Consider the following 13,317-nt stretch of genomic DNA (forward strand, 5'->3'; position numbering starts at 1 on the left):
CCCAAGGGGGGGTTCTGTGATCCAACCCGTCACACATACATCTATCTCAAGAGGGCAAAGGCCTACAACTTACATTGACTTAAAAAATCCAAGGGTTAATTTTTTTTATCATCAATTCAAACAATGGTAACTGTAGTGAAAGATTATAATATATCTGCCCCATGCATAAGTTTATCCTACCCATGTATTTGTGTTTGGAGCTGGTCTTCACCAGGAACTTAAATCAGTAGAGCTACTTGTCTTAGGGCTGTGAAAAATCCACACCCCTGAGACACACTTATGCTAACTTAAACCCCACTATATGTTTAAAAAAACCACACCACACACAGAGCCAGCTAAAAAACGTTATTATTTACAATTTTTCATCCAGGTTACAGGACTGTTAGAAATTTAACCTGTTAAATAAAAAAGGAGCATCACCTTTTGACGGGGAGAAAGCACCACTCCAGGAATCACATTTCCTAAGAAAACCTTTACGCTATACTTCCTACCCCGCACCCTCATGCAGCATAAGAACCATGGGAGCCTAATTCCTATCCCAAGACCCAGACTGCTACTAAGGCAAGGACCTTCCATGGAAACAGCTGGGGCATTCAACACCTTCTCTCTGCAAAGTAAAGAAAGAGAAAACTCCAACTGCGTTTGAGATCAGAGGTGCTTTCTTAACACACTGAGGGACCAGGCCACATTGTCTCTACCTTAGCTGTGGCTCAGAGTCGTGGCAGAGCGGTCGTCTTTTCTGAAAGTTAGATTTCAGGTTTAAACAAACATGCAGACAGCAATGCTGTGACTATGCGACTGCCAAGCTAGCTTGGCACTGTCAGACCTCTTGATAGAGACCAACCCCTTGCCATCAGATGCTCAAAATAAAAATCCCATTCAGGGTAGTACATTTAAACCCACCATTAACTGCATCTTTCCATAAGCAGTTAACCCAGAGCTTCTAGCCAGGATGGGTTTGTTGTCAAATACAACAAGAGTTTCTCCTCCACACCCCCTCTCCAAAAACCCTGTTTAGGAAGGGACCAGACAGTGATGTTCCACCATACGGAGCAAGGCATTGTAGGAAATATTCATCTACTTAGCGTAGCTCAGAACGAGGAACAGGAGGGGCTTTCACGGCCAGTCGGGGAATCCACATTGCTAAGGAGCCTGAAGTGGCTCTTCTGTCCTGCAATGACATCAGGCAGACTTGCTGGGGCACAACAGCAACAAGCCAGCTGATGGTATTAAAGCCCAAGCTGCCACCACTGCCTACAAACCCGTGTTGAGCTCCCCACAGCTGAAATCTCAACTTTCAGTTTACAATCTCAACACACAAAAGCATAATTATTCTCTGAATGAGTTTTCTTTAATCCTCTCCGCACCCCAGAGAAGCACCTGAGATTTGGGACACAACTGAAAATCAGCAGATCCCCAAAACACCTCCAGGGAACCAAGAGTTTGGCTGAAAATAGGATTACAAATGTATTTACATATAATTTGTTAAAAAAATATTAATGTCAGAAACTGGTGTCTCTTCTGCATCTCACAGCAGGTCCAAGAGAGCAGAACTGCTCCTGCAGGTAGCTGGATACTGCACTTTCCCTCTGCATTCAACCTTCCGGCTGCTCGCAGTAAAGCTGTAGGAGTTCTTCTCTGTGCTCAAGGCACCCAAAGTTTCCCGCCTTCTCCTCTCTGCCTGACTGGAGAGAGTGACCTGTTTTCATCCTCTTCCAGGAGCATCTTGAACTTTCCTTTAGAGGCAGCCTTCTCACCCCCAGGTAGTCCATTTTAACACTGAATGCTAAAGTGTTAAAAAAGAGGTGTTCAAGGAAGAATGAGCCATTCCTTACAGCTCTTGCAATGGCATTAGGTTGTACTGGGGTCTCACTTCCTCCCCGAAGGGGAGCCAGGAGCGGTCTTCCATTTGGTTTTCTCTTTTGTTTACATGTCCTCAACACTCCACTTATATGCAAGCTCCTGAACTGCCTTCTTGCTGGCTAGCCTGGCAAAGCGCTTCTGTTCGAACCCATTGGACCTACAAAATAATATCAACAAGAGCGTGGGTTGGTGCACAATATACTTTACCAAGCCATTTCTGAGAAACGAAACCTTCTGGAACGACCAGATGGCTCAAGCTCCCTTCCATTTCTAGATTGCTGGCTCAGTTTCAGCCCCATCTGTAGATAACAACAGCTGGTGCCATCTGGTGGCAGTTCAGTGGCCACTGTACAGCAAATTAGGTGCGTCTCCTTCCAGTTTTTAATGATAGATGTCCCGACTGCAAAGGCCACGTATCCCCACATTGGCAAGACAGGCAAACTATGGAGATAGGTCTCCCAGCCCACCATAGCAAGGGTCTGCAAATGTCAGCACTGAGGCATATTAGCAAGGGGGAGAGCAGGGTGTGGGAAACACAGATGATGAGAAAAGGGCAAGTATTTACTGTGAAAAATTAAAAACATTTCATGGAAGTTTTTGATTTTTCATCAAACAAATTAAAAAATTGTTTATATTCAATACAAAAAAGAGCAGTTGGGGCCCTCCTCCCACCTCACTGGAAAAAAAGAGGGGGAGGATGGGAAAGGGGAAAAGAGGAGGGGGCAGGCACCTGAAAAAAACTGAAACCCAATAATTTGTCATTTCAATTTGACCAACTATTTGTAAAATTGCAAACACAAACATTTCAGTACCACTGACAAGCCATTTTCACCCCCCAAAAATGCAAGCAGCTCTAACGAGAAGCCTGCAGTGCTGCTTGCCCAGGCTGCTCCCAGTGTGCTGGTCAACAGAGGACTCTGGTCTTCTGGAGTGTTGAGCCAGCACCTCACTCTGGCATGAAAGTCACATCATTTAAAAAAAAGGTTTGGAAGCTCAGTAAGCCAAGAGACTGTGTGAAAACGCCTTTGTGTGCAGGCAGTACAGCAGACTTCCCCCATGCCTTTGTCTGCGTTACCCCTGGAGCTAAAGGTAAGCTCTTCAGGGCAGAAGCCCATCTATTACCTCCACCACCATGCTAGGTGCAATACAAACCGATGAGGAATGCCTACCTGTCCACTCCATCCCAGCGATACCCAGGCCATAAGTTAAACCTGTTCAGGGGAGGTGCTGGTCCATTGTACCTGGGCTTCTCTAGAGACAGAGAAAAGCAGCAATATAATCCATTACTATTTCAGCTCAACCATGTGGTTATGTTATCATCAATCTAAAACAGCGTACACACACATGCACTGAATGCTGAGCCAGCCAGCCAGATCGCTGAGCGCTGACCATTATTCATGGAGGCAACTTCCAAATACCACCTTTAATCTAGTTTAACTCTGTTGGTTCACAAGAGCATAGCACTGTTGTTCACCTGGTCTCTAAGCCAATCAGAACACAGCTGGCCAACAACAGTACAGTGAGTCATTACCACTATTGCACTAACATCCACCAAAAACAGACTGATCCGTTACGGTGAGTCTTGTGCTGTGCATTTATTAACAGCAGCCTTGCTCATCAGTGCATCACTGGAGCCCTAAACTGCCATAACCTAAGTACAAACCAACCTTTCTTATCCTTGCTCTCTTTGGCTTTCTTCTTTCTGATGAAGTTAGCCATGGGGTCCCCTTCTCTTTCCTTCTCTCGAAGCATCTGATCCAAGTCTTGGTCATCAATGTAACGAGCCAATGGCTTCTGCATCTCCTTTACTGCATCCTCCACATTCTGCTGCTGCTGCCTACTCTGGGCCAGGCTTGAAAAGAAACATACAAAGCCTTATGTTAGAGCATGTCAGACCCAGGGCACATCCTATTGCTTGCTCAGTGTGCGTGGCTGATTGCAATCCTGTGCTACCAACAAGTGTACAGCACTCACAATCCGCACACCAGTGCGGGACAGGAAAATTCAAGAGATCTCTAAGATGATAGAGAACATTTGATGTACAGGTCCAGAATCTCAGTGCCTGGTCAGTGCTCCCTGGGAAAGGAGTCCAGTGGTCTCAGTCCAGTCACAAGTGGGCCTGCATCCATATCACTAAAACCACCTTCACAACGGCCATCTTTGTTGGCAACAGAGGTGTTACATCATTAGGGGGAGGGGATGTTATGCCATGGAACAGGACTGAGCAGTTTGCTATTGAACTCCGGGGCTTCTTACCCCTTGCCCCACTTGGCATAGAGCTCATCTCTCTCAGATTTCGCCTCCGCCTTCTTCTGCTGCTCAAGTCGTTCCTGCATAAGGTCCCTCTTGCGGCCTGACTTGTCTCGAAAGACTGTTTCAGCATTTTGGGATTCATCTGAAGACATGAGAAGTTGCAGGTTAGTCATTTTAGAACATTTCCAAAATCTCAAGTCAATTCAGTCCATCACTGCTACGCACTTCAACAGCCCTGTGTTTTGGTTGGCTGATGAGAATGAGAAAAAAATGAGAAAAAAAATGAATACTTTTTGTAAAACTTGGGACTCTTTTGGTAAAAAACGATTTAAACTGAAAACGAAGGGGCTTATACAGGCCCCATGACACCACCCTTGAAGGCCTTTCAGAGTGCCTAGATGCTACCCCACAGAGAAGCACTTCAGCCAGGGCCCACCACACCCCAAACCCCTACAACTAGCACAGAAAAAACCAGTAGGAACCAGGCTGTAGGTTGAAAGCAGGTTGATGCCCATTACAGTCTCATTAACTCTTTACCTTCCAAGTGTTTGTTATTTCTATCATGTCTCCTGAGCTCCTGCTGTTCTCTCCGCAGCAGGTCGGCTGACACCAAGCCAGCTTTACCCCCAGAGAGCATCTGGCTGGCCTGAAAATCCAAAAGGGATACCACACATTACCACTAGCTGAAGGCTGTGGAGGCCCATCCATGTAAAGAGCTGGTGATCTCAGTCCAGTTCTTAGGAGAAATGTCCATATCACCAAGCCACCTCCCTCTCCGGGGCAATAACTGGCCCCCTTGTGGGCACTCTCAGCAGACACACAATGACTGAGTGGGGCAAGAGGACAAAGCTATTCACTCATCCTTAGCAATGCTCACTGCAGGACGGGGTGAGGCAAGTAGGGAGGGCAGCATAGGAAACTTATACCTTACAAGCTTACCCTCTGGTCCTCTCCTCTCTCCCCCTGGAAAGATCTTTTAGAATCTGGGCCTCGACGAGGAGGCAAGAGGCCAGGAGAGCTCCTTGAACCTTGGAGTTTCTTTCCAGCTGCCTGATTCCTTCGGGGAGGAGATAAATCAGAATCTGAAGACGTGTTCTGATTCCTCTTGGGAGGAGAAAGTTTGGAGGGGGAGTCACGGTGTAGCAGGCCTGGTCTATGACTGTTCCGCAGGGGGGAAAGGTCGGAATCAGACGAGTCCTGGGAACTCTTCTGTGCCAGTGAAGAATCAGAGTCATGTCTCTTGCGCCTTTTAGGCGACGGAGCCTGTTTAGGCTTTTTATTGGCTGGAGAAAAGCCTGCAATAATATGGAGATAGCAAATTATAATCACAGAAGAAATACAGTTTGGAACCCTGTAAAAGCCTGGACATGCTAGCGTCTGAGGTGCGTCTCTGCAGAGCTAAACTAGCCAGTTTGGAAACCAGAAGAGATGTTAAACATGCCATGTGATAATAGGGTACACAGACAGCTAAGCCCTGGGCACTCCTTTTAGAACTCTATATCAAGCACTGAGAACAGCCCCGACTGGTCCTGGAAGTTATTTTGAAAATCCCTCTTCTACACCTATAAAAATACTGGTAAGTACACTTAGGTATAATCAGCATTGCTCCAATAGCTTCATTCCTGAATGAGGCTATTTCCCATCAGCATGGGCTAGGTCAGCTGTCCCTAAGGCCACCTCTTCATGTGCAGGGGGAAAAGGATATTGTTAACATTCGCTAACACGTGTTTGAAATATTCTTCTCTTTGCGTGGGGTTCCTTTTACTCGCAATTTGCCTTTGATATAGGGACTTTGGGTTGATTTTTAACCCCTTGCTAAGTCTGTGCAGAACAGGACTGAGAGACTTAGCTTTACCATTACAAAACGTTCGTTACTGGGGATTTTTGTACTTCTTGTAAGGTAAGTCCAAGTCTTTCCATCTTTAACTTATCAAGAGAAAGTGTGAAACACTGATTCCAAATCCCACGGCTGGCAGCAGTGTGCAAACATGGTCACAGACGGGGGCCTGACAAATGTTTAGAAATAACACGAACTTGAGTGACTTGCTGTTCCCAAGAGCACCTGGCTAGCACTGAATGATCTCATACACACTCACCTCTTGTGCTGCTCTGTTTTTTCAGCCCACTAGGTGATCCAGTTCTCTTTCTCCGAGATGGTGATGTGGCTAGGTCAGAACTGTCTCTGTTCTTCCTGAGGGGTGAAAGATCTGGAGTTATCTGCTGCTTATGATGTGATGAGGACTTGTGTGGGAAGCCAGATCTCAGATTAGATCGCTCTCCTTGGATTCCTCCCAGTAGCGATTTGTCCATAGTTTTCTTGCTTTTTTTTCCTGACACTGAGTCACGGCAGCCCCGGCGGGGCGGCGACAGGTCCGGCGAGTCGCGGCGGCCCCGGCGGGGCGGCGACAGGTCCGGCGAGTCGCGGCGGCCCCGGCGGGGCGGCGACAGGCCCGGCGAGTCGCGGCGGCCCCGGCGGGGCGGCGACAGGCCCGGCGAGTCGCGGCGGCCCCGGCGGGGCGGCGACAGGCCCGGCGAGTCGCGGCGGCCCCGGCGGGGCGGCGACAGGCCTGGCGAGTCGCGGCGCCCACGGCGGGGCGGCGACAGGCCCGGCGAGTCGCGGCGCCCACGGCGGGGCGGCGACAGGCCCGGCGAGTCGCGGCGGCCCCGGCGGGGCGGCGACAGGTCCGGCGAGTCGCGGCGGCCCCGGCGGGGCGGCGACAGATCTGGCGAGTCGCGGCGGCCCCGGCGGGGCGGTGACAGGTCCGGCGAGTCGCGGCGCCCCCGGTGGGGCGGCGACAGATCTGGCGAGTCGCGGCGGTCCCGGCGGGGCGGCGACAGGTCCGGCGAGTCGCGGCGCTGATTCCTGGATAGAGACTCATCTGAAGAATCATGACGCTGCTTCCTGGCTGGAGAAATCTCAGGCGAATCATGACGACCTCTCCTGGGAGGTGATGGTTCAGACGAGTGTTTAATTTTCTTTTGTTTTGTGGTTTCTGAACTGGAAATAAAAACAAAACAAGAGGTTTGTAAAGCAGCCAGCAGGGTTTAAAGGGAGCTAATAGCCCTGCTGAATGAAGCGCTGGTTACCAATTCACATTTGGTTCTCAGTTTCACAGACAGACGTTCACACAGATTAATGCCTGAACTTGTCACCTCTGATCTGCCACTACCACGCCAAAAACCCCAAAAGGGCTCCTATACCTGGGCCCTCTGATCTCCAGCCGGGTTGGCATTTATGTTCTACCGGAATCACTTTATGACCAATCCACTTAATAGTGGAAGGGGCTGAAACAGATTTTATGGGCAGTCGGAATATTTTCAGGAGTCATGTGAGAATTTAAAGATCCCAAGGCTGTTATGAAAAAGAGGGAACTCTACTGTCCTCATCACATTCCGGCTTTGCTTGCCAGCATGCAGCCACCTACATTTTCCCTACGTATTTAAATGACTATGGAATAAATCTGCTTCCTGTGTTAAAGTGCTGTGTATTATTTCTGTACACTGTATTAGACAGTTACTGCGTTCTCCCCCAGAGGTGAATGCATTTTAGCGTTGAATAAAGCAATCCTCATATATCCCTTACCTACATCATAAGGCTTAACTGTAAAGTACTGAGAGACCACAACCCCAGGCAAAGCCCCATACCTTGCTGTAGACTTGGCAGCTAGAGAAAGGTCTGAGCTTTGTGAATCTTCATTCTGATCTAAAAAAAGAAAAGAATCACTTAGATTCTTATCATAGTGGACCACAAACTAAATATGAGTCAACAGTGTAACAGTGTTGCAAAAAAAAGCAAACATCATTCTGGGATGTATTAGCAGGAGTGTTGTAAGCAAGACATGAAAAGTAATTCTTCCGCTCTACTCCGCACTGATTAGGCCTCAACTGGAGTACTGTGTCCAGTTCTGGGCGCCACATTTCAGGAAAGATGTGGACAAATTGGAGATAGTCCAGAGAAGAGCAACAAAAATGATTAATGGTCTAGAAAACATGGCCTGTGAGGGAAGACTGGGGGAGGACGATATGATAACAGTTTTCAAGTACATAAAAGGTTGTTACAAGGAGGAGGGAGAAAAATTGTTCTTCTTAACCTCTGAGGACAGGACAAGAAGCAATGGGCTTAAATTGCAGCAAGGGAGGTTTAGGTTGGACATTAGGAAAAACTTCCTAACTGTCAGGGTGGTTAAGCACTGGAATAAATTGCCTATGGAGGTCGTGGAATCTCCATCATTGGAGGTTTTTAAGAGCAGGTTGGACAAACACCTGTCAGGGATGGTCTAGATAATAATTAGTCCTGCCATGAGTGCAGGGGACTGAACTAGATGACCTCTCGAGGTCCCTTCCAGTCCTATGATTCCTCCATACAATGAGAGCACATCTCAGGACTTATGGGGTACATGCTTCTTCTGTTGGTGTTTCATTTTTCAGCTTGCAGAAGCAAAACACTCAGGGGAAGGGGATGGAAAGTTAGCCCAGACATGCTCCCTAGATGAAGTCAGACAGGGCTCCCTGCAAACAACTAAGAAGGCCCCTGCCCTCACATCTTCTGCAGATGATGACTACTCTCACTTTCACCCTCAGTTCCATTTATGACAACCTGACAGCTGCAGGGCACCACCTTGCTGAAGTCAAGTTGAAGCTCTTGGCTTTATCTTCAAACCCATTCACAAGTCCCCCCATCCACATCTCATCCTGTGTCCTACTGTATCCCATCAGCCCCTCTGTTCTCTGTACAATGCCAGTCCTTAATCTCTGTTCATTTCCTTCTATCACTCTCCATGTGTAATTTTCCATGCTGCCCTTTCCTGTGGAACACCCCTTCTAAGCCAAACCATCTCTCTTCGGTCAAGTCCCCCTTGAAAGCCCTTTTCTTCTGTAAGGCTCATAAGAAGATATATGTATTGAAATGTGGAATGAAAACCCTATAAAACCTAAGCCTTCTCCATCTCTGGGTTACCCAGTGTTTCCTATCTTCTACATACCTATCTTTAAGTGTAAATTATTTGGAACAAGGACTTACTACATTTGTGGGGATCGTACCAAGCTGAATACTTTGCTGGGGATAAAACAACCACAGCCACCACTCCAAGCTTACCTCCTACAAGCTTCCATTTACTATTTGTCCGGAATTCTTCCATCCGTTTCACTTCTTCTGGACGCTCATCAATAAACTCTGCCACCTGGATGCAACGTAGCAGAGTTACAACCCAGGAGATTTTCTACTCTCAAAAATAAACACACTCAGGCAACTAATGTGGTTGCCTGTAATCCTCCATTATTATGCTGCACAGACTTCTTGTACATTGATATCAAAACATACAATACTGCTAAAGCCTCTGACTATGTATTAGTCTCTGGATTGTTCTCTGTAGCTCTAGAATGGAACACAACCCTTACTACTTAAGTAGCAAAGTTTAGCTCACATCATCAATTGCACGGGCTTATTTGATTTCATTACAAGCGGTTGTTTTAAAACTTTTCAAAATATTTCTCTCATCTGTTGCTTTTGTTTTGCAACAGCTCTCCACTGCTTCTTTTTCATTTAAAAATCGATCTCTAAAGACCCACCATGTCAAGCAGTCTCAGCTCAAAATTTAGATTTGGCTCAAAACCAGGAATTAGCAAAAAAATTTCTATCAATTCCAATGGGAACTTTATTTGTTTGAAGGGAAGTTTTAGATCTAAACAGTATCTGTTCATCAGACATTGAAGTTGGGCTACTGCAAAAGAAGCAATAAGTGAAACTGATCAGTCTAATTAAAAATCTTTGCATATCTCAGGTGCTGTTAGTAACTCAAATAAAGGCTTTTAAAAATATGATTGTTAACTCAATAACATCCCATTAAAAGTTGCTATGACAGTCTATCTACTTATAGTTTGTCATTAGAACCTGAACTAGACAAAGCACAGGAGAATATGCTCTAGTACAGTAGTTCTCAACCAGGGGTCCAGGCCCCCCTCGGGGGCCACGAGCAGGTTTCAGGGGGGCCTCCAAGCAGGGCCAGCATGAGACTCGCTGGAGCCCAGGACAGAAATCCAAAGCCCCACTGCATGGGCCGGAAGCCCAGGTCCCTGAGCCCCGCCACCCGGGGCTGAAGCTGAAGCCTGGGCAATGTAGCTTTGCAGGGGCCCCTGTGGCATGGGGCCCAGGCAATTGCCCTGCTTGCTACCCCTAATGCCAGCCCTGGCTTTTATATGCAGAAAACCAGTTATTGCGGCACAGGTGGGCCATGGAGTTTTTATAGCATGTTGGGGGGGCTCAGAAAGAAAAAGGTTGAGAACCTCCGCTCTAGGAAGCAGTTACCCCCAGAAGAGGGACATGAGTCACGAAGCATAATAGTAACTGAAAAGCACTTAGAGACCTTCAGACACTGGGCATCCTGGATTCTCTATGGGACGTGTAGTGTAAAACAGCCCTTGTGCAGCCACATACAAATCTGACACTGATTAAGGCCAACAGAGTTGCACCCACTTATGCTATTGGTCAATTTTACTTTCTATTTCTGCACCCCCTTCACAGAACAGCAGCACTGCAGGGTCAGCTGCTCTCTCCTTTTGCTATAATGTTGTTTTGTTAATTTTTTTAATGCAAGATCGAGACGCAATAGCTTACACACCAAATGCTCCCTTTGCTGATGGTTGTAGAAGGCCTAGCAGAATGAGGCTCCAAACTGCTTTAAGCCTTTAGATCTACCACAATGCATATATAAAACATTTGAATGCAAAGTATCATTCTTTCTAGGATACTAATGAGATCTCTCTACGGTTAAACCAGACGAGTTATTCACTTTGTCCACTTACACAGGCAGCCATTCCCCCGGGCACTGCTTGGCAAGTGTTTCCCCCCATGATGACAGCAGGAAGTTTGTAGGGGTGCTGAATACAATTAGTAATTTGATTTTTGATAGCACAAGCCTCCCGACCCTAGAGTACCCACCACAGGCAGGTCCCCTTCCTCCTCTTCCTCCTCCTCTTTCTCTTGTGCAGCAGAAATGCTATTCCAGCTCACATCATCATCCACTATTCGCATCCTGAGAGGAGGGGGAGAAAGGTAGTGGCATTAGGAAATGACCATGGCTCAGGGGAGTACAAAGCAGATGAATGAAGCAATAAGGGGCATTTGTGTCCAATGTATGCAACTCACGTGGCAGGCAAAAGAAGGCCCCTCAGAGACTAGACACAGTGGTTGCTTTTGGCATCCCCATAGTCCACTGTGGTAAGAGCAACTGCCCCCAATCAGCCACCTGGGGGGGATGCTCTAGCTATACCTCTCCCCAGACCCGGTGAACAGGGCAGGGGGGAGCAAGAAAAGAAGCTACACAAGCCCCAAATCCCCTAACACACACTGGAGATAGGGATAGATACAGGGGTTCCGGTCTCAGAGGCAGGGGAGATGCTTGGTGGGCCCCCATGTTTAAGGGGTTACTTGGGGATCCTTCAGAAGTGAAAGTGGGGGAGGTCTCACAGATTCCAAGGGCAGACAGGACCATTGTGATCATCTAGGTTTTCAACCTGCGGGCAGCAGGCCGCTCGTGGCCCAATCAGCACAGAGCAGCAGCCTACGTGACATCCTCAGGGCCATACAGGTAGTATTGGATGCAGCCCACAGTGGTAAACAGGTTGAGAACCTGACCTCCTATATAGCATAGGCCAGGGAACTTTCCCACAATAATTCCTAGAGCAGATCTTTTAGAAAAACATCCAGTCTTAATTTTAAAAACGTTTGAGATAGAAAACCTTGGTAAATTATTCCGATGGTAAATTAGTCTCACTCTTAAAAATGTACACCTTATTTCCAGTCTGAATTTGTCTAGTTTCAACTTCCAGCCACTGGATCGAGTTCTACCTTTCTCTGCTAGATTGAAGAGCCCATTATCACATATTTATTCCCCATCTAGGTTCTTACAAACTGTAACCAGGTCACCCCTTAACCTTCTGTTAAGCCAAGTAGTCTGAGATCCTTGAGTCTGTCACTATAAGGCAGTGGCTCTCAACCTTTCCAGACCACTGTACCACTTTCCGGAGTCTGATTTGTCTTGCGTACCCTCAAGTTTCACCTCACTTAAAAACTACTTGCTTACAAAATGAGACATAAAAATACAGAAGTGTCACCGCCCACTAGTACTGAACAGGGGCTGACTTTCTTGTTTTTATATGTCTGAGATAATCAATTGAAACATAACTATTGCACTTACATGTATTTCAGTGTATAGTATATAGAGCAGTACAAACAAGTCATTGTCTGTCTGACATTTTAGTTCGTACTGACTCCACTACTGCTAGTTATGTGGCCTGTTGTAAAACTAGGCAAATCTCTAGCGGAGCTGATGGACCCCCTGGAAGACCTCGGCGCCCCCCTGATGGAGAACCGCTGCTATAGGGCCCATTTTTCAACCCATTAATCATTCTCGTTTCCCTACGCGCGGTGGGGGAAATCGGGGGGGGGGGCTGGGGAAAGTCTGGCGTTGCCAGGGGAACCCTTAGGGCAGCGTGGGGGGGTCCCTGGGAGCAAGGGGGGCTAAGGGCTGGGGGAGCTCGGGCAGCCTTGGGGTTGGGGGAGCGCAGGGGGCCGAGGAGTCCTTGGAACGGGAGGGGGCCAGGGCACCCCAGAGGCAGGGGGACCCCGAGGAATCCTGGGGAGGGGCGGGGGAAACCCGGAAGCGGGGGGGGAGGGGCGATGCCCCCGGCCCGGCCGCTCACCCCCTGCCGCTGCTCCCTGGCGGTTTCTTCCTCCGCTTGCGCCTGCCGCCCTCCGGCTCGGCCGCGGCCCCGCCCAGGTAGCGCCGCAGGTACTCGGCCTTGGACAGGCCCGGGGCCGCCATTGCGGAGCGGCGCAGACGGGACAAAACAGCGCGAGGCGCGCACCGGAAACCGACTGGCCCCCGGCCGCCGCACGTGGGGCGGGGCGAGCGGGCGCGCGCTTCCGGCTGTTCACGCGCTGCGCAGGGCGTGTGACGTACAGCGAGCGCTGGGATGGGGCGGGGCACGCGGCTCCTGCAGCAGGGAGTTCCCTTGGTCTGCCCCGCCTGAGCCGGGGGGAGGGGAGGAGAGAGGGTCAGTGACTGATTGGGGGGGGGGGGGGGGCGGGTAAGGGAGCTCCATAGGCTGCAGCAGGGTAAATTATTAAAACTGCCTCTCCGGCCATTAAAAACCCCAGGTAAGGCAAAGGGCCCTGCTGGATTATAAGGAAGGTTAAGATTT

General features: G+C 48.5%; 1 protein-coding gene across 2 annotated transcripts; it reads right to left on the reverse strand.

The window, feature by feature from the left end:
• Nucleotides 1–330: 330 nt before the first annotated feature.
• Nucleotides 331–12,938, reverse strand: BUD13 (BUD13 homolog). 2 transcript variants are annotated; one of them, XM_065416947.1, is made up of 11 exons: nucleotides 12,817–12,938; nucleotides 11,054–11,147; nucleotides 9,212–9,296; nucleotides 7,762–7,819; nucleotides 6,213–7,114; nucleotides 5,056–5,411; nucleotides 4,654–4,762; nucleotides 4,120–4,258; nucleotides 3,531–3,715; nucleotides 3,033–3,114; nucleotides 331–2,020 (listed from the first exon to the last, which is right to left on the reverse strand). In XM_065416947.1, exons 1-11 carry the CDS (start codon nucleotides 12,936–12,938, stop codon nucleotides 1,927–1,929), a joined length of 2,226 nt encoding a protein of 741 aa, XP_065273019.1. In that variant the 3' UTR covers nucleotides 331–1,926. The 2 variants fall into 2 exon arrangements, with proteins under 2 accessions (XP_065273019.1, XP_065273020.1); XM_065416948.1 differs by lacking the exons at nucleotides 11,054–11,147; nucleotides 12,817–12,938 and adding an exon at nucleotides 10,918–10,993.
• Nucleotides 12,939–13,317: the final 379 nt, after the last annotated feature.

This window comes from Emys orbicularis, chromosome 15 (genome assembly GCF_028017835.1).
Source record: "Emys orbicularis isolate rEmyOrb1 chromosome 15, rEmyOrb1.hap1, whole genome shotgun sequence".
In the NCBI taxonomy this organism is placed as follows: domain Eukaryota; kingdom Metazoa; phylum Chordata; order Testudines; family Emydidae; genus Emys; species Emys orbicularis.

Coding starts and splice junctions, on each gene's coding strand:
- BUD13 (XM_065416947.1), bottom strand. CDS start 12,938: ATGGCGGCCCCGGGCCTGTCCAAGGCCGAGTACCTGCGGCGCTACCTG. Junction 4,259..4,653: donor AAATAACAAACACTTGGAAG/GTAAAGAGTTAA, acceptor TCATGTCTTCAG/ATGAATCCCAAAATGCTGAA. Junction 3,716..4,119: donor TATGCCAAGTGGGGCAAGGG/GTAAGAAGCCCC, acceptor TTTCTTTTCAAG/CCTGGCCCAGAGTAGGCAGC.